The sequence below is a fragment of the Cotesia glomerata genome, linkage group LG2 (assembly GCF_020080835.1).
Source record: "Cotesia glomerata isolate CgM1 linkage group LG2, MPM_Cglom_v2.3, whole genome shotgun sequence".
Taxonomy (NCBI): domain Eukaryota; kingdom Metazoa; phylum Arthropoda; class Insecta; order Hymenoptera; family Braconidae; genus Cotesia; species Cotesia glomerata.
In genome coordinates, this window is record NC_058159.1 from 2,420,894 (window position 1) to 2,445,779 (window position 24,886).

Below are 24,886 nucleotides of genomic sequence, written 5' to 3' on the forward strand. Positions count from 1 at the left end.
AATAAGAAAAATTTCCTTCACCAAGAATAGAATTTCAAAAAAATTTTTACTTCGGCCAACACAACTTCGATCTTTCTTCAGGCACTTGAAAATTTTCTTGAGCCAATAATTTTGTTCTCCAGTCAAGAAATTTTTCTTTCTGTGTACTTATTGAGAAATAATCTATTAATATTTAATAAATAATATTCATCATAAATTTATAAATGTTTTTAAACAATTTAAAAAATTAAATATTTTTGATTCAAGAATCTCTTTCTTAAATCAAATTAATTTTTGTATTAGTGTACAAACTCCTGAATTATAAAATCATCCTCAAAATTTTAAGTTTAATTTGCTTTTACGAATATAATTTTAAAAAATATTTGAAGAATTATTAACTATTAAAAAATATTCAGTGAAAAATATTAGCTAACAAGTAATGTACAGTATATTAAAAAAAAAAATGTTTAAATTCCCTTATTTATTTTCCTCTCCTATTGTATCTCACTGGAAAAAATAAATTACATAGCCAAAATAATTCTCTAAATTTTTGTGTCAAAAAAACATTAATCAACAAATTTCTCAATAAAAAACCAACCAGGATAATTCCCAGCAATCATCAACTCCATAAATCAAACCAAAATTCCCAAACACGTCTTCAAATTTCTTTTAAAATCCCTGTAATTTTTCATCGTCAATTACCGTAAGTCCTAAGAACCAACGGAATGCATAATAAGCCAAGATCATCAAAGGACAAAGAGCTAAAAGAAAAAACAACAGTACAAGGGTGATGAAAAAACACAAGATCCAAAGAGTACCTCGTAAAGATAAAGATGTTTGAAGAGTACATCGACCTAGCAACCTTTTTACTATTTCTCAAGGATCTTTTTTATTCACTTATTGTTTTACGTTTCCATAAATGTAAGCAATGAAAGCATTTTCATCCGCTTTTACATCTCTGTCTCCTTTCTCAGCTCCCTTGTCGACACTGACAATGACAACATAAACAATAATAAATTAAAAAGATAACACAAGCTGTGGACTTGAAGAGAGCCCCGAGCTGCTGCCTCCTGGTGGCCGGTCTCCCGGGTCTTCAGTCGCCTCAGTGTCTCCAGGAGCTAGACGATCACTGCAGGGCACTGGGTTTCCAGTCCACAGATGGCTGACGGCTGATATGATGGGCACGATGGCGTTGGTAGCGAAGCAGTCTTGAGCTCAGACCAGAAATAGTTATTATTATCATTATTATTATACCTATAAAGGTGACTCTTTACTCGGTCACAGGGGTTAGTTTCGAGAGCTGTGTGCAGGTGGGTGGTGTGTCACTTTTTTACTCTCTCCGGTGTGTCTATAGTCTATATATTCCCCCCTGGAACGTCGTCTACGTTCAATACGCGCGCGCGCCTACGGAATCGCCTGGTCGACCGTCGAACAGTGCCGCCAGAGCTCTCGAAAGGGACACCCGTGGTTTTACATCCCCCCGACAACAATCAACCAAAAATAAACACCCCAATATCTTGAATCTCAATCTTAAATCGCGAATTAACGTCCATTGCTAAAAAATCTGGATATTCGTGCCTATAAAATTCGGTTAAAGTGGTGGAATAAAAATACACGAGGACCGGGTGGCGTTATCAAAGCAAATCCGTCTGTTTATCGGTACCGGAACTCGAGTCAAAGGTCACTGGGTAACTGGTGGCAAGCGTTTGCAGTTACCAGTGATAATAAACCATCGTCCTGTTAGGGTGAACAAACCTAACCATCTTTTCGGGGATGAAACTCAATATTCGAGTCTGTTAAAGTGTCTCGTGATTAACTTCCGTTTGGATACTCCCGATTATGTTGGGAGGGTCATGGTATCCCAGGAAGGTCTCTTATCACTTACACCCTCGGTTGTCTTGATGGTTTTAGCGACCCTCTGGATTATAACAACAACACCAACAACTTAAAATCTGGACAAGATCATTGTTGGGAATGTTGATGTTGATGTGGATGTTAATGATGACGGAAGTAACAGTAGGGGCAACTCGGGGAGGTGTAACTAAGTGGGATGATATAGAGAAACACTTGGGGTGATGAAGAATAATTGGGTGAATATTCATTAAATTGGATGGAGGATACTTGTGAGATAACAACCCAAAATAATATTATTAAAAAAATAAATATTATATAATGATTAAAAGTTTTAACAGAAACATATTAGTGTATATATCGTTATTATTTGAGTTGTTTTGTTATAATTATTACTATAATTAATAAATATTATGCTCATCCGATGACTGTGACTAGTTAGCGCGGAATCGAACAGTATCTCCGCCTTATTTTAAGTATATCATGATAATAGAGGTAAAATATATTAAATATTAATGTTAAATGTTAAATGTTAGATAGACAACTGTTAATCGGTGGGATTAGCTACGTGTAAAATTGTGTGGCTCGCCAGCTGATGTCGGGATCGTTAAGCGGGCGGCAAGCACCAACTGAGCCACCGGGTCACGATGATCGCGTGTCTAATGACTCCGTGAATCACCATGAGCAGATCTGACTGCCAGGGGAGTTTACAATCGCCAAGAATGCGAGCATTGATACCAATAATTGTCTTTTTAGTGATGACCATTATAATGATGATGATGATGATACAAGTGAGGAAAATGACAATCCCGGTGGTGAAAACGGTTAAGCAGGAGTCAAACGGATGGATGACGACGAGCCAATGACATCTCGACGAGCCGGGGGGGAGGGCAGAGCTCCTCCAAGTCCCTCGAGCAGCGGGTCCGAGGACAACGGGTTTTCAACCCGTCCGAGAGTAGTCGGTGTTTATGTTAAGAATCTGAGCCGTCAGGAGCTCGACACCTTCGTTCAGGAGGACATCTACGGGGTCACTCCGACGACTTCTCGCGGCAAGGAGGAGGCTCCTCCAGTTTCTCAGTCTCAGTCCCAGTCCTCGTCCTCCTCGACTTCGCCTTCCTCGACGACCTACTCGATTTCCACGAGGACCTCGCTGTCAGGAAGAAGGGACAGGGCTCCTGGATCCTCCAGGGATTTGAGGCGCCGGAGGCAGGAGGAGGGAAGGCCTCGTAGGACTCCCGAACCTGGTGATGACCCCCGGAGAACGGAACCTGAGCCCGAGCCCGAGATGGAGAAAGACGGCAACCTTGGGAGGTCCTCCAGGAACAGCAACGAGGACAAGAACTCGGAAGACGACTCCTCCAGGCTCTCTCCTAGCGGGTATGAGGTCTTTGATCAGGAGGACTCCTCCGAGAGGACCATTCGTCAGTACGCCGACGACTCCGAGCCGGAAGTAGTCCTGGAGGTCGACGACAGGGAGCGTGGGAGAGCCTCCAGGGAGGGCCAGGAGGTATCCCAGTTTGAGGACATGTTCCCCAGGTGCTTCGCCAGGAGCCAGACTCAGAACACCGAGGAGGTTCGGGAGGAGGACAGGGAGGTCAGGGTCACCTCCAGGTTCCGGTCTCAGGATAGTATGAGACTGAGACCTCCTTTGGTTGGAACCGCGGGCACTTCTGCGGATTCTGGGACCGGGGACTCGGCCAGTGCGGAGATCCAGGTCGAGGCTCTGGGGAGCTTGACGCAGACCCCCGGGGACAATGAGGAGGACAATGAGGAGGAGGATAATGAGGACGAGTACGATAATTTGAAGCGCGAGTATGACAATACGCCTGGTGAGGAGCAGGGCCAGGGTGGAATCAGTGGTGGTGATGGTGCTGGTGGTTTTTGTGGTAGTGCTAGTGGTACTGGTGCCAGTGGGTTCGGGTACAGTGGCCCTAGATCTGGGAAACAAACTGTTAAACCCTTTACTAAGGAGAGCCTCGACAGACTCGAGAGCAGGACTGTTCAGCTAGTCAGGGAGTACGGGTTCCAGCCGAGGAGGAAAACTTCGGTAGAGGACGGCGCCGTGCTTCCGAATAAGTTCGAGCCTTTTCCGTCCGGGCTTTACGGCAGGCCGCTTGAGGAGATTGATAATTTTATCTACGATGAGGTGAGATATTTTTTTTATTTGGGTTAGGTGATATTTGTGATTGTGAGGTGTGAGGGGAAAGGTGGATTGGTTTTTCGGGTTTATGGTTGCGAAGTTGGAAGGTGCGGTTGTGGTTTGAATTTTGCGGGTGAATTTGGATTTTCAGATACATATGTTCGTATTATTGGAAGGGTGTTTTACAATTGTTGGGGGAGTTTTGGTAAAGGCTTGGGAAATTTTTTTTAGGCTTGGAATTTAGTTGAATTGATAAAAGAGGATTGTGTGGAAAAATTTAAGTTTTGATTTAAAATTTTGGTTAAATATTTTATGAATAAAAGTGAAGTAAAATAGAATAATATTGAAAGGGATAAATGAGTACAGGCTAAATTAAAATTTTTTAATTTAAGGAAATTTTTTTTTTCTTTGAAATATTTTTTTTGAATCTCGGAAAAAATAGACCCGTAAAAAAGTTATGAAAAATTCATATTATTTCGTTAAAATTGTTATAAAATGAAAATTATAATAATAATAATAATATTTTTTTTTTGTGACAAAAAATGGAGTGATCATTATGGGAGTGTTTGTTTTTCAGGAAAATTGTGGGTGTGCTACAATTATTATTATTATAATTTTTATTTTATAACAATTTTAATGAAATAATATACATTTTTCATAACTTTAAAATTCTTTCCAGGACTATTTTTTCCGGTCTATTTTTTTCGATTACCATTTTTTTTAGAGAACGAAAGTGAATTTTTAAATTGAAAAAAATTTTTTTTTTCATATTTATGGATCAAGTTAAAAAGTAAATTGGTAAAAAAAAATTAGAATACCCTTATGGCTTTAAATAACACATTTTTTTAATTTTCAAAGTCAAAAGGGCGTAAAATTTGAAAAATACGCCCTTATAGCTTTAGAAATTTATTTTTCTATTTTTAAACTTGGAATATATACAATAGATATATATCTAACAGTCGATTAGCAAGGGAAAAAAGGTCTTTTTGATTTAAAAAGTCAAAAGGGCGCATCAATTGATATACACCCTTGTAGTATGTGGAACGCGACTTAGTTTTAGTTTTTTTTTTTTTTTTTTTTTTAATTTTTTAATGTAAATTGTTGTTATAATATGAAGAAAATTGTCGGATGGCTGCAATTTTCAGGCTCATATTTTTTCAGCAGTGTAATTAAAGGCGAGTATTTAAAAAAGCGGTGTTTTTCTAGTAAAATTTATTAGTAGAGCTGGTTATTATTTTAATGAGTAATTCTGAGTGTGTAAATTTATTTGAATAATTTCATAAAGCAGAAAACTTGGCATGAAAAAATTATTTAAGTTCTTTTCCACGGTAGAAATGTTAAATTTTAATAAAGCAACTTTATTTAAGCTTGGAATTATTTTTTAAAAAATGTTTCAGCTAAGTAAACAGTAATTTGTTATATTAGTCTGTTCAAATAAAAAAAAAAAAACTCTATAAAAAGAATTTAAAAATTTTGAAATAAATCAAGAAAAAAGTTTCAAGGCATATTATTTCATCTAGACTAAATAAAAATTATATTCACTACAATAAATAACGAAAAAGCCTTCCAACTGCAGTTTGCTCGGAATCGCGGAACAAAAATTAATAAAATAAATGAAAGCCCGTGTAAAAAAGCACGTAAGCTTTTTCGCGAGTGAAAAATGTGTACTGAAAAGTGGTTAAGCTTCTTAGCAACTTAAAAATGTATATATAAATAAAAAGATAACAAGTGTCTCATAAAATGTGTAAGCGATGAAGCGTCTAATCAAGTAACTCAGAAGTTCTCCAAAAACAGGCGCTTAATTCGTTTTCTTTAAAAATAAAACTAAAGCTGCTCATTTCTCTATAGCACCACACGAAGATTGCTCAATTTTTCATCCGCGACTCCATTGTCCGTCGCGAGTTTTCATATTTTTCACCACTAGCAACTGCTACCAACAAAAGAAGAGAGATAAAAAAATAATAATGAAACCCTTTTGCTACTGAAGAGAATAGAGTGGAAATAGCGGTATCATTTAACGAGTATCCAGATTCTTTACTCCAATATCATTGTCCCAATTTCGACGATCTACGATCCGAGATTCACGATATTCATTTCATGCAAACAGTAATGATGCATTAACTTAAGCTACCAGTATTATTTTCATTTGATCTCTTCATTTATCTAGCTTTAATATTGCGTTAAACTCGATTTTCTCTCTGAATAAATTCACCACCGACTCTATGCATATATATTTATATTATGTGGGAATTAAGAGTACACGGAAAAAAGTAAACTGTAAAATTCACTAGGATTCCGGTTAATTTTTATAGTTTCGTACAGTACAGCGGACATCGGGGTGGCACAAATGTAAATATTACAAAACATAATGTAGAAAGTGTAAAAGCCACAATTTATAATTTAATATCGAAATTGTGATTAGTTGCTCTCACTATAGTAAATAACGACTTTCTCATCTTAAAAAATTACAGATTCAAACAGTAAAAATTGCCGTTTCAATATATAGTCTATACTATGAGAAGGGGAAGGTCTCACACTCGGAGAATTTAACATTTGAAACAGTCAAAATTCTACTCTTAAAATATATATTTTACCAGTCCAAGCAAATCAATAATTATGGTTTGATTTTTAGCGTTACGTTTAATATTTACCATTTTACTTTGTAAATGTTGACGATGCTTGTATAGAAATTAAGTAACTGTAGTTTATATTTTTTACATATCATACGATCATTTTTTAAATACGAAATGATAAATATCAAAATCAAAATTCTTAATTATTATACTTCAACATTTTGGACTTTCTTATAGCGAATGTTACTATTTGAAATAGTATTTTCTTCCATGTAAATAATAAATTGTAGAATTTAAATGATAAATATTATAAAGTGATTGTTAAATCACGATTTTACTGTTTGAAATGGTAATTTTTTCCAGTTGATTATTACTTATAATAAATCGATTACTATTTATTACAGTTTACTTTTTTCCGTACACAGAAAACTGTAAAATTTACTCGAATTCTAGTTAATTTTTATAGTTTCAAACAGTACAACGGACATCGGGGTGGCACAAATGTAAATATTACAAAACTTAATGTAGAAAGTGTAAAAGCCACAATTTATAATTTAATATCGAAATTGTGATTAGTTGCTCTCACTATAGTAAATAACGACTTTCTCATCTTAAAAAATTACAGTTTCAAACAGTAAAAATTGCCGTTTCAATATATAGTCTATACTATGAGAAGGGGAAGGTCTCACACTCGGAGAATTTAACATTTGAAACAGTCAAAATTCTACTCTTAAAATATATATTTTACCAGTCCAAGCAAATCAATAATTATAGTTTGATTTTTAGCGTTACGTTTAATATTTACCATTTTACTTTGTAAATGTTGACGATGCTTGTATAGAAATTAAGTAACTGTAGTTTATATTTTTTACATATCATACGATCATTTTTTAGATACGAAATGATAAATATCAAAATCAAAATTCTTAATTATTATACTTCAACATTTTGGACTTTCTTATAGCGAATATTACTATTTGAAATAGTATTTTCTTCCATGTTAACAATAAACTGTAGAATTTAAATGATAAATATTATAAAGTGATTGTTAAATCACGATTTTACTGTTTGAAATAGTAATTTTTTCCAGTTGATAATTACTTATTATAAATCGACTAATATTTATTACAGTTTACTTTTTTCTGTGTATCATATTTTACGCTTAAAATTTTCTGCAGTGAGCCGAAGCGCTGCAGTTAAGATCATTGCAGCATTCACACAGAAACAGAAAAGTCGACTTTTAGCAGCTGGATTGAAAAAAAAAAACTATACATATTTCACAGGCGTTATATAGCCTATTGAAGAAATCGCGTCGGAAACGCGTGTGAAAAGACTCAGTAGCTGTGGATTTTCATACTTTTAGCTATATATATATATATATATATATATATATATGCATTGAGATGAATAAGTGAAGCGAACATATTTGAATTCTGCATTCATGTATCGCCAGGCCAATAATACATCCAATGGTTTAGTTGTGTGTACATATGTGTCAGATATAGATGCATAAATGTATAAATAAAATCCCAGCACCTTGACTCTGGCCACGGGCACCATTTTATTGACGCGAGTCACGAATGTTCGTCCATTTTGCGAAGATTACGATACTAGTTAAATGATCTCCCGGTATCTGCCACTAAAGGGATTAAATTAGATTAGATTAGATTTTACAAATTATTTCTCCATTTATTTTTTACGGATCGGCTACTGCGGCTCCTTTAATAAAAAAGTGTCAATGTAGATTTGTGTGGATAATAAATGTATGCATCAAAGGTGTGCGGTTTTATCAAATTGCTGACAATATAATATGTGAAATAAATCTGGTATTTCATTCCGCAATAAATCCGCGATGTTTCTACTCGGATGAGAGTGTCATAGATGTTTTATATTGGTATTTAGGGTGAATGTGTGTTAGTGTGTAGGTGTGCAGTCGAAATGGCGAGAAAATGTTAGCGGAAATATGTCACTTCCCATTTGGTAAATTGTATATCTTTTTTTAAATAGCAAATTGACTGTTTTGTGATTACTTATTTATTTTATTATTATTATTATTATTATTTTTTTTTTTTTTTTTAGATAATAATAATAATTTCGGAAACTAATTATTTAATATTGAAGCTTTTTCAATTACAACGTTTTAGCTACAATTTTTTATAGTTTGGTGATTTTTGTTGAATTATTAATTAAAGTTATAATGTACATTAATTCAAAAATTTTTTTTAAGTTCTTGTATTTTTCAGTAAATTTACATTATAACTTTCATTGTTTATTTAACAAAAATTAATAAAATGGTGAAATTTTCATTAATAGATTATTGAAAAATGAAGGTTGAAAAAGGCTTTAATATTACAACTTAAAATTTAGTCATCAATTTTCACTAATAGTCGTAATGGAGTTTTTTTTTTTTTTTTTTCTTTATTAGATCATTGAAATCCCATTATTAGTTAAAAAATGAATTATCGTAATATTGAAAATTCATTAAAAACAAAGAATGACTTCGAATAAAAATGGGGCTTCGGACGTTAGCCGGGAATTGAACCCGGATCTCTCTGATTACGCGTCAAGAGCTCTAACATTCAAGCTACCGGAACTTAACCTAATTTGGCGTAAAATTAAGCAGTAAATAATAATAATAATAATAACTAGCAACCTTGCAGTCACTATGTGACTGCCGTGACTTGTGAACTATAAATAAATAAAATTTTGTTTTATTAAATAGTAAATTTTGTTAAATTGCACTGTACTTTTTTAAATATTGACCTTTTTAAAGATATAAGCTCATCCCGATGTTACGCTCATCAAGAGCTTTCATTTGAGTACCCACATGCATTTTTGATATATTTTTCATATATACATATATATAATATATATTTTAAAGATATAAGCTCATCCTGATGTTACACTCATCAAAAGCTTTCATTTGAGTACCCACATGCATTTTTGATATATTTTTCATATATATCTGTATATATATAAATATATAAAATATATGAAAAAATTGATGTGGGTACTCAAATGAAAGGTCTTGACGAGTGTAACATCGGGATGAGATACAAGGTAATTTCTTAATTATGTATTTACACTGAGAGACAATTTTATTTAATAGTAATAAAATTTTATTACTATTTAATAAAACGTTTATTTGGCTAATAAAGGGGAAGGGGAAATAAACAAGTAGGTTAGGTTAGGATGTCTCGTTGAAACATCTTTATACTATTTATTTATTAAACGATTTGACTGTGAAAATATATTTGAGTATATTATAATTAATTGATGAATATTAATTTTTTTTAAAAATAATTTGTTTCTATGACTTAATATTCGTATTAAAAACACATAGTATTTAAGAAAATTTTATTAAATACTGATAAAATTTTATTCATATGGAATATAATTTTATTACTATTAAATTAAGTTTTTTTTCAAGTCCAAATAAACTTTTTTATTACTATTAAATAAAATTGTCTCTCAGTGTAGAGATAGAGCATTTTTGAATGCAGCCTAAATACTTATCATAATAAATTGACTATTGGTAAGAATGATATAAAACCATGAAAAGGCACAACTTCAGTTCAACAGTTTTCCAACGATACCAAATTTAACCATAAAAACCCATTTTATCATATAAAAACACTGGCTACAAAATTTTGCTTATTCTCTTAATAATATAGACAATAATAATATTCTTTACAGTTCTTGATTTTCCGCGAATTGATATTGTAATTTTCAATAATCTCACCCAACGATAAAACGGTCCATCTCGAATAGATGTGATCGATATCAATTGTTGGCTTGAAAATTAGACTTATAATTAATTCAATATTTTCATAAAAAAATAATAATAATCATAATGTTTGGCTGATCAATTAACGGCTATTGACTACCACAAAATTCATATGTACATAAATGGGCAATAGAGTGTACTTTCATAAAGAGTATTGATTATCTCAAGTACCGTTTTATACTGGGGTAAATTTTTTACTATCATCAATTTTCCCGCATGTAAAGTTACCAGCCAAATAAAATTACTAATGTAAGTGTGTATGCACTGTCGTGAACATCACATACTACATACTACAAAGTAGCGTATGTTGGAGCTTACAGTCTGTATAAATAACTGTAAGATATTATACTGGAGAAACAAATACCGTGACTTAACTTTTCCTTGCCAACACTCATCCACTTTACTCGTATCTATATCGTTTGTTCTCTATGTTTTACCGTTATGAAATTTTAAATTCTACAAGTCTGCTTATAGATTGGCTATCGCCTATAAAACATTTGTGATATATTGTTATTACCTATCGCTACTTTATTTTTACTTTTATTCGCCTCAATTATTCATCTGTCCGTCTGGTTTTTTTTTTTTTATTTATTTTATTTGAAAAAGTATTTCAAATTTCTTCAGAAAATTATTACTGTCAAAAACACTCAACTCTTATCTTTGAAATATTAATAATATATAATAACTAATAATCTTTAATAATTACATAACTAACATAGTACAGAAATTTCGTGACCCGACATTGAGTGGAACAAAAACTTTGGCGATTTACAAGCTATTTTTTATCGATTCATCCGCCCGAAAAAAGTGAGTTTCTCAGGAAATCGATGGAAAAACTCACGGCAAATTAAACGATAAATTATATTTTCTAGTGAGTCGGCAAAAAATTCAAACTAGAATCAAACTTAAAGATGAAGAATTTTTTCTATAATAATTTCCGGCAATTGTTAAACTCTGTTATTTATTTTCAAATAGTTTAACAAAATTTATGCCTGAATCTGACCTCACGATGTAAATTACGGATGATTGAAATAGTATTAATATGGCTATTAATTATGTACAAAATGTTTCTGACAGTTTTAGAGTTTCCCAAGTGTTTGTGGTCTTGAAATTTTATGAAAGCTTGTCAACTTGTTTTAAAATTTTAGTCACATGTTTTTGAAGCTTGAAAAATTTCTTTTAACTCATTTTACTTTAAATTATAATAATAATAATAACAATAATAATTTATGCATTAAATTCTATTACTTAATTGGAAATTTATTTTAAACTATTATAAAAAATTTTTAGCGCTTTTATAATTATAATTATCATTATTATTGTTATTACTATTATCTATATTATTAAGAGAATAAGAAAAATTTTGTGTCCAGGATAGTCATATGATAAAATCGGTTTTTTTTTTTTTAGTGAAATTTAATGTCATTGCAAAAGTCTTGACTTGAATTTGTGCATTTTCAAGGTTTCATATCATTCTCACCGATAGTCAATTTATTATGACAGTTATTTAGGCTACATTCGAAAATGCTCTCTAGATATATAATTAAGAAATTATCTTGTATCTTGTGAAACATTGACATTTTTAAAGATATAAGCTCATCCCGATGTTACACTCATTGAGACCTATCATTTGAGTACCCACATCAATTTTTCATATATTTTATATATGAATATATGAAAAATATATGAAAACGCATGTGGGTACTCAAATGAAAGCTCTTGATGAGTGTAACATCAGGATGAACTTATATCTTAAAAAATGTCAAGAATTAAGAACTGACTTTACTATCTCGTTAACTAATGATATTTTTAAAGATATAAGCTCATCCCGATGTCACATTCGTCAAGACCTTTCATTTGAGTACCCACATCAATTTTTCATATATTTATATATGTATATATGAAAAATATATCAAAATTCATGTGGGTACTCAAATGAAAGCTCTTGATGAGTGTAACATCGGGATGAGCTTATATCTTCAAAAATATCAATAATTAAGAATCTACCTTTTATCCTGTGAAATATTGACATTTTTAAAGAAATAAGCTCATCTCGACATTACACTTATCGAGACCTTTTATTTGAGTACCTACATCAATTTTTCATATATTTATATATATTATATGTATGTATTAATAATTAATCTATAAATAAGATCTATAATAAGATTATATACTTAGATTATAAATATACCTAAGTAAATATATCTAAGACCTACTCTCTATAAATAAGTACAATTACATATAACAGCCAATAAATTATGGCTCTTTACCGTAAGATGGACGGTGGTGTTTATTACTCGGTAGGTCTTATTAGGTGACGGAATGGTAGTTACGGACAATGTCTCGGATAGCTTAACTGGTAGAGCCTTTGGCGCGTAACCAAATGATCCGGGTTCGAGTCCCGGTCTGGGCTGTCTGAATTATTTTTTCGGTAACCGAAAAATTCCTACTGAGTAAGGTCCCTCCTCCCCCCTTTATCCTTTATTTCCCCAGTTCCCAAATTTGTCTTTAATGACAAATTTAGCTATAAATTATGGCTAAAGATTAATTATTAGATTAATTATAGATATATTATGACAAATATATCAAAATGCATGTGGGTACTCAAATAAAAGCTCTTGATGAGTGTAGCATCGGGATGAGCTTATATCTTTAAAAACGTCAATATTTAAAAAAGTACAGTGCAATTTAACAAAAGCCATTATTTAATAAAGCAAAATTTTTTTTTATTTTATAAGTCACGGCAGTCACGTAGTGACTGCAAGGTTGCAGATTATTATTATTATTATTATTATTATTATTATTATTATTATATGATGTACATAATAACCAAAAATGATGATGTTGAATAGCAAATATGTGTACCGTCAGGAAGTAAAATCGTGCGTGTTACCGCAGTGCGTCTACCTCTGCATTTACAGTATAGTAGCAGTGACACATTAGTTTACTCGCGGGATTATAATACACATCTAAAACACGTAACCCGGCAAAGGTCACCAATAGTTCACTATTTCCGTATTTCTTTCTCTTTCTCCCCCTACCTCTCTCTAACAAAAAAAAAAAACTTTTATCACCCTTTCATTTCTTGATTCAGCGGAAACTTATTTCACACGTTTACATTAAGCTCGAGACGACACTCGGCAAACATCGTAGATAAAAGCTTCTCTGAATATTTAACGGAGTCCGTGGCCTGCTTTTTTCATCACTATCAAAGTTCGCACAATTTAAAACTACCGCGGTTAAATAAATAAAATAACTTGATAGAAAACAAATGAAAATAAATAATCGAGAAATATAAATTTTATCCAGTAAATTTTATATTTAATATTTAATATTATATATTATATCGAATAAAGTAATAAGGACTTGTTGACTGTCCCATTGAATCAGATTGTCCTTGTTGCCTTTGAGACGGGAATAGTGAATCCCCAAGTGGGTCAGGTTGCGCGGGCGTAATACAACTTTGCTTGCTGCCGATTGAGACATTTTCTCTGGGTCTGCCCCTAGCACACATCTTCACATCTTATATTATAGCTAAATGTGTTACTGTGTATGTAGAAGTGTAAGTGTAATTGTAAGAGCAATAGCAATAGCAAGTACAGGCTCTGTTTCAGCTGCCGCTGATTGGAATTGATCTGTTACTTGAAAACAAGTTAGAGAATGCAAAAGGGGACAGAGAACGCGGAGCTCACAAAGCTCGATGATGACCCAATAATGCTCGACACAGTTTCCGGAGCGTTCGTGCGAGCACCAGGTGATGGATAGCTCGGAAAAGTTTTATATGTGGGACGTTATACTGTCTGGTCTGGTGTATGTGTAATGCACAATGTTTATGTTAATGCTGATGGTAGTATTAATATTAATATTAAAGTACTAATACTACCAGCACGACTTCAAATATGTACATTAGATTTTAATTTAATGTCAGTGTACTATTACTACACTATGCATGTATGTGTACTTGCTCATGTCGTGCACACTAACTTGATACAAATGGACTTTTAAAGCCCGTATCGATTAATTGATCTGTTAAAAGATTTACCCAATTTCCTGGTGCCAATTGAACTCGCGATATTACTGTCTATTTACTCTCGAAACAAGTCGAAGATTAATATACCAGTTGATTTATCTCCGAGTACGGGATATTAAGTGTTGACCTCCTGTCGGGGACCAGGTCACCCCAATATGCTTTTTGGACTAATTTTTTTTACCTTGCATTTATGACCATCTATCATGCACCAACCTTTTAATTTCGGGAAAACTAACACTTTATTTGAGCGAAGGAAAATTTTTATCGATATTTATTTATTTTTTTTTTATTTATTTATTTTTGGTACTCAAATTAAAATCCATTCAAAGTTATAGACACAAAATTATTATTAAGTATCATATAAAATATAATTACATAAAAATAAAGTAATTATTTACAAGCATTTTCAATTTTTTACTGGAAAATGCATAAAAAAATGAACGATATAAAAAAAAAAGTTAATTATCACAATTTTACAAATTTTCAAGAAAATTTATAAATTTTTTAGAAAATTGTGATATTCAACTTTTTTTTTTAAATTGATTGTTTTTTTTATGTACTTTTCAAAAAAAAAAAAAAATTCAAAAACATCAAAACAAGATAAAATGGAAATTTTATCCAAAAACATGAATGCCAAAATTTTTTCTAATTTTTGGAGGCAAAAAAGCTATCAAAATCTTTATTTTTTTTTTCACGATATTTTTTATCTTAAATGCGTCGTAAAAACAAGCAGAATAAAAAAAAATGTTAATTTTTCTTCTAGATATGGCCAAAAATAGGGTGGACCCCACTTGGAAATAATTACCAAAAATAAAATAATTTAAAATAAAAGAAAAATAGATAAAGTAGTTCCATATCTTTCTTTATCTTTAATCATTTTTCAGTGAAAAATTTCCGGAACAAAAATAAATTTTCGCTTAAATTTTCTCATAAAACCATGATTTATTTAGTATTTTATCTGGAGGCTTTATAAAAAAATTATATATGCACATATATGTCCTAATATGGCGAATTTTCTTATCAGAACATCAAAAAATTTTTTTACGAAAGATATATAGGTTGATTTCATTATATTTTTAATTTAGATTATTTATTGAAACATTAAAAAATTTTAAGATATACTTTCAAAAACATTGAAATTAAAATAGCAATTAAATTATGAAAAAAAATTTTTAACAATGTATAAATTATTTAATTATTATGATACAATTAATTTATTTAATTTAGATCGTCAAACAATGATAAAAAACTAACTTGGTTTGAGAGAAAAATTTTTTGACCAATAAAAGAATTTTTAAGACTTTAAATTATGAATTAAAAATAAAAAAAAATATCTTCAATTCTTAACAATTGGATTCGAGTATTTTTTTTTTTTTTCTTGTAAAGTAATTTTAATTTAATTTGTCGAATTGGGATTTGGGATTAGTTGATCGAATACCGATAAGTCTAATCTAGTGTATAAAATACCTTTCCTTGGATAGAAAGTAAGAAAGTTATTTTCCCGTGACTCGTGACATGGAGATACGGATGTAGACGGAATGAATGTAGTGTAACGTGGGCACAGAAGTATGGTATATTTAGTGGGCTGCGATAACAATATATATATTTGGGTGAATTATGGATGGATGAAAAATAAAAATAAATTAGGGTAGAGAGCTAGAGTTGTGTTGTGGACTCTATGTAGTGCATATAGAGAAAGAGTGAAAAAGATGGGCGCTGGGGTTTTTTAATAATTTAAGGTGAAGAAGAAGGTGCGCAGCAATCTTGAGCTCGGGACTAGACCTGCGTCTTCCAGGAGCTATTTCAGAAGAGGGTGGGGGATACGCTGCTTTTAAAATTGCTGTTGCTGCACGAGGTGGCAAGCCCGGTAGAGACTGAAACTCGGGTAAATCCACTGGGTATCATGTACTTTTCATAGATTATTTACAGCTCTGGACTACGCTAACCTACTGTAGGATTACAATCTCTTGATTTTCTGATGGGGTTATCAGTTTTTACTATTTTGGGTCAATTGTTTGCAAGATTCGGATGAAGGTTAATCATAAGTGTCAACGCGTTTTGATTATAAGATATTTTTGTTTATATTTTTTTCTTGGAAATTTATTTTGAATTTTAATGATAACGAGCAGCCTTGCAGTCACTATGTGACTGCCGTGACGTGAACTATAAATAAATAAAATTTTGCTTTATTAAATAATGACTTTTGTTAAATTGTACTGTACGTTTTTTACTATTGACGTTTTTACAGATATAAGCTCATCCCGATATTACACTCATCAAGAGCTTTTATTTGAGTACCCACATGCATTTTATATATATATATATATATATATATATATATATATATATATATATATATATATATATATATATAAATATATAAAATATATGAAAAATTGATGTGGGTACTCAAATGAAAGGTCTTGATTAGTATAACATCGAGATTAGCTTATATCTTTATAATGTCAATAGTTCACAAGATACAAGGTCATTTCTTAATTATGTATCTATAGATAGATTAAATAAATAGCTAAATTAAATAAACATAAAATAAATAATAATAACTAGCAACCATGCAGTCACTATGTGACTACCGAGACTTGTAAACTATAAATAAATAAAATTTTGCTTCATTAAATAATGACTTTGGTTAAATTATTGCGCTGTAATTTTTTAACTATTGACATTTTGAAAGATATAAGCTCATCCCGATGTTACACTCATCAAGAGCTTTCATTTGAGTACCGACATGCATTTTAATATATTTTTCATATATACATATATATAATATATATAAATATATGAACAAATGATGTGGGTACTCAAATGAAAAGTCTTGATGTGTGTAACATCGGGATGAGCTTATATCTTTCAAAATGTCAATAGTTCACGAGATACAAGGTCATTTCTTAATTATCTATCTAGAGATGGAGTATTTTCGAATGCAGCCTAAATACTTATCATAATAAATTGACTATCGGTGAGAATGATATGAAACCATGAAAAGGCCCAACTCCAAGTCGACTTTCTCAATGATACCAAATTTACTAAAAACAAAAAAATGGCCATAAAATTTTGTTTATTCTCTTAATAATATAGATAATAATAATTATAATAATGTTATTATTATAGGTATTTCTGCAGGTTGATCTGTTATTCAATTTTGTTATTACAATTGCTTGATTGTTATGTTAAGCCCGAGGTTATTATAAAAGTGGACAAAATATTGTAATCAATTATTTGCAAATAAAATTCATTTGCGGTTTTTTTATTCTCTTGAATAATTAAATTAATTTCAAAATAATAAATAATATATATTACAACCTACTAAAATTTTTTTATGATTATTTAAAATAAATTTCCAATCATTATAAAAATAATATTAACGCTTTCATAAAAAAATTTTTATAGTTAATAATTACGATTATAAAATAAAATATATTCATATATATTACAATTGTATTAATATTAAATGTAAATAACCATGGGCTAATAAAATAAATGTTTATTACCCTTATTATTTTTATTTTTATCAAAATCAGAATAAAAATAAAAAAAAAAATAGCAATAAACAAATAATAAAAAAAAAAAATAATGACGAGAGTTTATGCAGCAGCAACACTTGGGTTTCTGAGGTCACGTCGCAAGCTCGCGCAAGGGAAAAATATCGATGTTTTATAGAGGCAAACACGAGTACGCGTGCGGACATGACGTCATGATATCGTGCCGCATCAAGCGGCATATACACTTTACTTTCGTAGCTATTCGCTCAGCTCAACTCGGCTATACAGTACATACAACACTGTACATACAACGACTAAACACTCCACACTACACCAGAATTCAGCACACTGAGCATTAAGCACAGCGCATTATTATACGCCGGTGTCCTTGCACCTTTTTGATTTCTTTATTTATTTTTTTTTCAACTCATAGAGTACATTAATGCATAAGGCATAAATAAACTATTAAAACTTTCAATACCGACCTACCCCGACAATTATTTATATTTATGTTGCATATTATAAATTATAAATAGTGACACTAATGCTATTACGGTAAAGGGTAGTAAACACTTATAGCTAGCTGGTGACTATTGTAATAAGCCGTGTTTGCAAACTTGTCACACAAATCGACAAGCTGCGCTAATAAAACACCACCCGTGCACACTTAAGGTGAATAACACCTCAGCCTCACCCCGACGATTATGCAAATCGTCCCCTATTAGCTTACGAGAATTCTACCTAACCAGATAGAGCTTAAAGCTAATCAAGAACTCAGGAGGGAGCTAGCTTCCTCTCCCTCTTTCTCTTCCTGAGCTTGTCAACTGTTAACACCAACACACAAAATTTGTGTAAATGCTAACTAATTCCATCTCCGTTTCTCGCTTACTTCTGATAAGTCAGCCAGCACGTGTCGTTTGCGATTCGACAAATCACTGCTTGCTAGCACTTTAACCAGTGCCTTAATGGTTATTACTAATTGCAATCGTGATCAGAACCGTCATTGATAATTAAGTGGGTTTTTAAAGCACGTTTGTAAGACTAAAGAGTTGTCAGCATTATTAAAATACCATCTCGGAGGTTTATAATAATTCAGATAAATATCAATTAGATACATAGATTTGTTACATTGTACAGCAGTAAGAACTGCCTTTTACAATTTTTTCATCACAATTGTACTGCCTCTCTCTACACTGAGAAAACAGTTTGTTTGGCTCAAATGCGCAGATTTATTTGAAATAAATTAAAAATATATATTTAATGTTAACAAATTTCTTTTATTCAAATATATATTACTTTGAATCAAATACTACCTCGTTTTGGATTATTTAACTGAATCGACTCATTTATTTCATTTAAATAAAGATTTGTTAACTATTAACAAATCTCACTTTAAGTAAATTACGCTTGGTGTCGCTACGGTCGCCACTGTTATTTCTCGACGTGATTTGTAAAAAAAAATCTACATTCTGCAGTTCTAAATGTTCAATAGTTACCCTGTAGATTTTTTATTTATACAGTGAAAAAAAAATTAACTAGATTCAAGAGAAAAATTCTTGAATCAAGTAAAATTTCCTTAAATTGAGAAAAATTATAAGCGAAGCGTTGAGATAGTGCTCTACTCTCGACATTTCAAAAAAAGCAGTTTTCTCGAAACTGAAATTGATTTTTTTTATTTATATCGCACTTACAGGTTAACCTGAGTGTACTTATATCAAGTCAAATAATTTGTCAGGCACATAAAATATATTTCAATAACAATTATTTTGTTTAACATAGTAAATAATAACAATTATTTTTTTCATTGACCCATTATGTATAGATAAATTAAAGTTTTTCATGCCTACTGGTCAAGTGACTAGTGAACCTTATTTAAGCCAAGCGATGGACATTCCATCTGCACTATTGGTCGAGAGACATTCTCTCTTTGCATTAGTTCTATGGGGTCCATCGAACTTGAATACTAGTAAAGCTGGAAGTTTTGCGGTATCTGTTCGAGTTGTGAAGATGTTAAACAAATGAAAGAAAATGAAAGAAACTACATGAGAGCAAAGATAAACTTTGAAAAAATAAATGGGGTAGGTTACCAAGCCAGGAATCGAACCTGGATCTCCCTGATAACATTTCAGGAGCTCTACCAGTTAAGCTACCGGGCCCCTAAAGTAAATAATAACATTAAAAATAATCTTTTCTGGTCGTTCATGTGTCTGTGTTTATGGATTGGTGTATGTGGCAGGGAAATTGCTCGAAAAAATGATCGTACCGGAATAATTTTTTTTTTATTATCTAAAGTAACACACTTAGGACTTTCTCAATTAATATGAGCGTTCAATTCACTGTCGTCAAATTATTATTTATAAAAAACTAATATATGGCTGTATATTTTTTTGTATATCTATCTATACATTTTATTATAGCATTTTTTTTCCTCACCTTAGAATTATGGTGCCACTAAACCATAGCAAAGTTTTCCGTTTTTTGTTATTTTGCTTTTTATATTTTATTTTAATCAATTATATTGTGAAAAATGAGATTATGAGGCGTGCACTTTTGGATTTTCCAAATTTTTTTATATTTACTAGTCTTGGAATTTTATTGACTCAAATCTTATTACATAGTAATAGTTATCATCCGGTATACTCGAAAAACTAGAATATTCTTTTAAAAATAAATATTTTAAAAATTCAACTCTTGCTTCAAGATATTTAATTTAGTTTTCTCAAAGTTTGGATAAAAATCAACAGTAATAGATTTTTGTCGACACGGAAAAATACTCCAGTATAATAGTGAAGTTTCTTAGAACTTGACTTACAATGAATTCAATTTCCTGAGGGCCATAGTTCTAAATAGTTTGTTATCGAGTAGAGAAAGAGTGTAATTTTTTAGTCTGACAGGTGAAACTCAGCAAACTATTGTACGGGCGCTCTGAAAGCGCAAGTTAAAGAGGATGAATTAATTTGAAGGCTCTTTCGAAGAAACTCGCGGGAGGAATTCATCTACGTCTAAGTCTCAGACGTGAGCTCGGGTTACTTCTCGAGATGTTTTGCGGATAAATATTTAATTAGACGTCACTTTTTGGCTTTATCTTATTCTACATTCTGTTAAAAGTTTATTCTGTTGTTTTCATTAATATTATTAAATTTTATTGCTTGAATAAAAGTTTATTTAAATTATTTTTTGGGGTTTGCCAAAACACTGAGCTTAGAAACTCCATAAATTCCAGACAAACGCCAGAGGGTACTCACTTAATCATCAAAGGTTACAAACCTACATGAGTTTGCAAACTCTGGAATAACATTTCGTCCATCTTACGGTATTAAATTCACTAAATATAATCGTAGACAAAAATCAAATTATGAAACATTGTTAATATTTCTAGTGATGCAATTTTCAAAAATTTTAGAAGCAGAGATAAATAATATTTGCGTAACATTCTCAATAAATTTTTGTCACTTTTATTTGAGTAGATAGATATATTCATAGACAATATATAAACATGCAAATGAAATTGCAAATAGTTCTACAAACCGATTATCCAATTGAAAGCGAGATGCATTGCGTGCCGTCGGTAGCTGTCCACGGTATCATGAATACCCTATTCAATTTACTGTGAGACTAGTCTACTATCATTTGCATTCTTAATTCTTAAATTTTTAAAGATGCCAAGAATATGATTTAATTAATAAGTTTAAAAAATCTTGGGAAAATTTTATTTTTTAATAATTATACACTGTTAGAAGTAGTTAGGAATTAATGAATTTGTTAACATTCCTTCATTGATAAAAAAAGTTTTACTTAATGATAATAAATTTACTTATTGAGAAATAATTTATTAATATTTATTAAAAATCAATAAATATTTTTAAACAATTTAAAAAATTAAAATATTAAAAAAATTAAAATATTTAAAAAATGAAAATATTTAAAAAATTAAATATTTTGGGTTTAAGAATTTCTTTCTTAAGTCAAGTTAATTTTTTTATTAGTGTTAAAAATTCCTAAATAATAAAATTATCCTCGAAAATAAAAGTTTAATTTGCTTTAACAAATATAATTTGTAAAAATATGTGAGTAATTGCCTATATTACTGAAAGAATAAGAAAAATTTTGTGTCTAGGATAGTCATATGATAAAACCGATTTTTTTAGTGAAATTTAGTGTCATTGCAAAGGTCTTGACCTGAATTTCTGCCTTTTCAAGGTTCCATATCATTCTCACCGATAGTCAATTTATTATGATAAATAAGGCTGCATTCGAAAATTCTCTATATCTAGATAAATAATCAAGAAATGATCTTATATCTTGAGAACTATTGACATTTTTAAAGATATAAGCTCATCCCGATGTTATGCTCATCGAGACCTTTCGTTTGAGTACCCATATCAATTTTTCATATATTTACATATATTATATATATGTATATATGAAAAATATATCAAAAATGCATGTGGGTACTCAAATGAAAGCTCTTGATGAGTGTAACATCGGGATGAGCTTATATCTTTAAAAATATCATAAATTGACAAAATACAATATAATTTCTTAATTATTGACATTTTTAAAGATATAAGCTCATCCCGATGTTACATTCATCGAGATCTTTTATTTGAGTACCCACATCATTTTTTCATATATTTATATATATTATATATATGAATATATGAAAAATATATAAAAAATGCATGTGGGTACTCAAATAAAAGCTCTTGATGAGTGTATCATCGGAATGAGCTTATATCTTTAAAAACGTCAATATTTAAGAAAGTACAGTGCAATTTAACAATAGTCATTAATTTAATAAACCAAAATTTTATTTATTTACAGTTCACAAGTCACGGCAGTCACTATGTGACTGCAAGGTTGCTAGTTAATTATTAAAAAATATTAGCTAACAATTTATAGTATATTAAAAAGAAATGTTTAAATCCCCTTATTCTATCAGTTTACTACACAAAAAGTTAATTAACATTAATTTAATCCTCTAAATAATACAATTTTGACTTGAACTGAAGCAAAAACTCTCAAAGGTACAAATCAACGAATTAGAGAGGCAAAAAAGTACAAAGTTTTGTTCCCAAGTCTGACCGAGGGTAAACCAGGACTACTTTTAGCTTTCAGTGAAAGCGGGCGGTCGGATGAAATAATACAGCGATACAAACAGAGGAAGCTGATGATGCTGGCTGTGCTCAAAGTTGTACAGATGCAAGCTGAACATTGTGTTGAGGGCTGAAGCTCTGTTTTGTGACAAATATATATCTATGTTCGGTAGGTTTCTGTGTAAAGAGACCGCAGAAGAGGCAAACTGAAAATTTTTGCCGTGATTGCAGACTACAGAGATACCGGAGTCGAGTAGACTGGCGACTTGCCAGCACCGATAACGTTTTGTGAATCTACATATGCTCCCGGTTTTATCCTGTGAACATCCGGTACATGTTTGCACTCGTGTATATCAACTACTACTCCCGTCGGTTTTACTACAACTTTTACAGCGACTACTGCACTCGTGACACTCGTCAGCTTCCTGCTCTCTTAGATACCGATCTCAATGGACTTTTCTTGTCCGAAGTTAATACTTTGGAAGCTTTTTGTTTCTGCTTTTATTTTTATTTATTTATTTATCTGATTTACTGATGCTACAGATTTTTATTATTAACCCGCTGCCGCATTGCTGCGTCAGCGTTTTTACTACCCGAGCTTTCAAGGAATTAATGTCAAGCTGTAATTAGTAAATGCCCGAACAGTACGCAAAATTTATTATTTGTTTTTTATTTTAAACTTAAATTACTTTTATTAGGAGACATAAATTTTTGTTAAAAGTAGTGTCTTATTAACGTTTGTACTACTGAATTTTTAATGTTGAACGTTTTAATGGTACTCATTTAAATTTGCATCGATAAAAATTTTTTTAAGAGCTAAAACAAATGTTTGTATTGTAAAATAAAAAATTATTTATATTGAAAAAATATTATTTAACTAGTTTGGAAATTTTTATGATAGTTGAAAATAAATTTATAATATTTAAAAATATTTTTTAATAAATAATTAAATTTTTCAGTTCTCAATATGGACGAAAGACCCTCTAGTCGTAAAATAAAATTTTTCATAAAAAGTAAATAAAAAAAAAAAGTTTTATTTGTTTTTACGGTTTTCGGGTTGACGGCGTAACTATTTTGCCGTATAAAAATCCTGAATAAAAAAAATAGGGAGTTTTTGTTTCAGTATATGATGAAAAAATATATCAAAGCGTGAACGAATAAAATGAAAAATTTTATTATGAATGACTCTGATGATATTTTTTGCCAAAACTAGTTTTCATTGAAATGGCAAAAAATTTATTAAAATTTTTTTTGTATTCAACCGATTTGATTTGATTGGTAACGTTAATTTAAACAATAAATTATCATCTCATGAATAATTATTATTATCTCGGAAATTATAAACATGTTTACAATATATAGAAATAATAATAATAACTAGCAACCTTGCAATTACTATGAGACTGCCGTGACTTGTGGATTATAAATAAATAAAATTTTGGTTTATTAAATTAATGACTTTTGTTAAATTGCACTGTACTTTTTTAACTATTGACGTTTTTAAAAATGTAAGCTCATCCTGATGTTACACTCATCAAGAGCTTTCATTTGAGTACCCACATCAATTTTTCATATATTTTATATATTTATATATTTATAATATATATATATATATATATATATATAAGCAGTATATATATATATATATATATATATATATATATATATATATAAATATATAAAATATATGAAAAATTGATGTGGGTACTCAAATGAAAGGTCTCGATGAGAGGAACATCGGGATGAGTTTATATCTTTAAAAATGTCAATATTTCACAAGATACAAGGTGATTTCTTAATTACTGTCATTTTTAAAGATATAATCTCATCCCGGTGTTACACTTATCAAGAGCTTTTATTTGAGTACTCACATCAATTTTTCATATATTTATATATAAATATATGAAAAAATGATGTAGGTACT

General features: G+C 30.7%; 1 protein-coding gene across 5 annotated transcripts in view; it reads left to right on the forward strand.

Moving 5' to 3' along the window:
• Positions 1-1,335: 1,335 nt before the first annotated feature.
• The window catches only part of LOC123259157 (sodium channel protein 60E-like), an 89,478-nt gene continuing 65,927 nt past the window's right edge, over positions 1,336-24,886 (forward strand). Inside the window, exon 1 of one of the 5 annotated variants that reach the window (XM_044719438.1) lies at positions 1,336-3,976. In XM_044719438.1, the coding sequence (XP_044575373.1) occupies positions 2,675-3,976 (1,302 nt within the window). In that variant the 5' untranslated portion in view covers positions 1,336-2,674. The remainder of the gene's footprint in view (positions 3,977-24,886) is intronic. The other 4 variants (XM_044719437.1, XM_044719434.1, XM_044719435.1 and 1 more) reach the window with 4 other exon arrangements.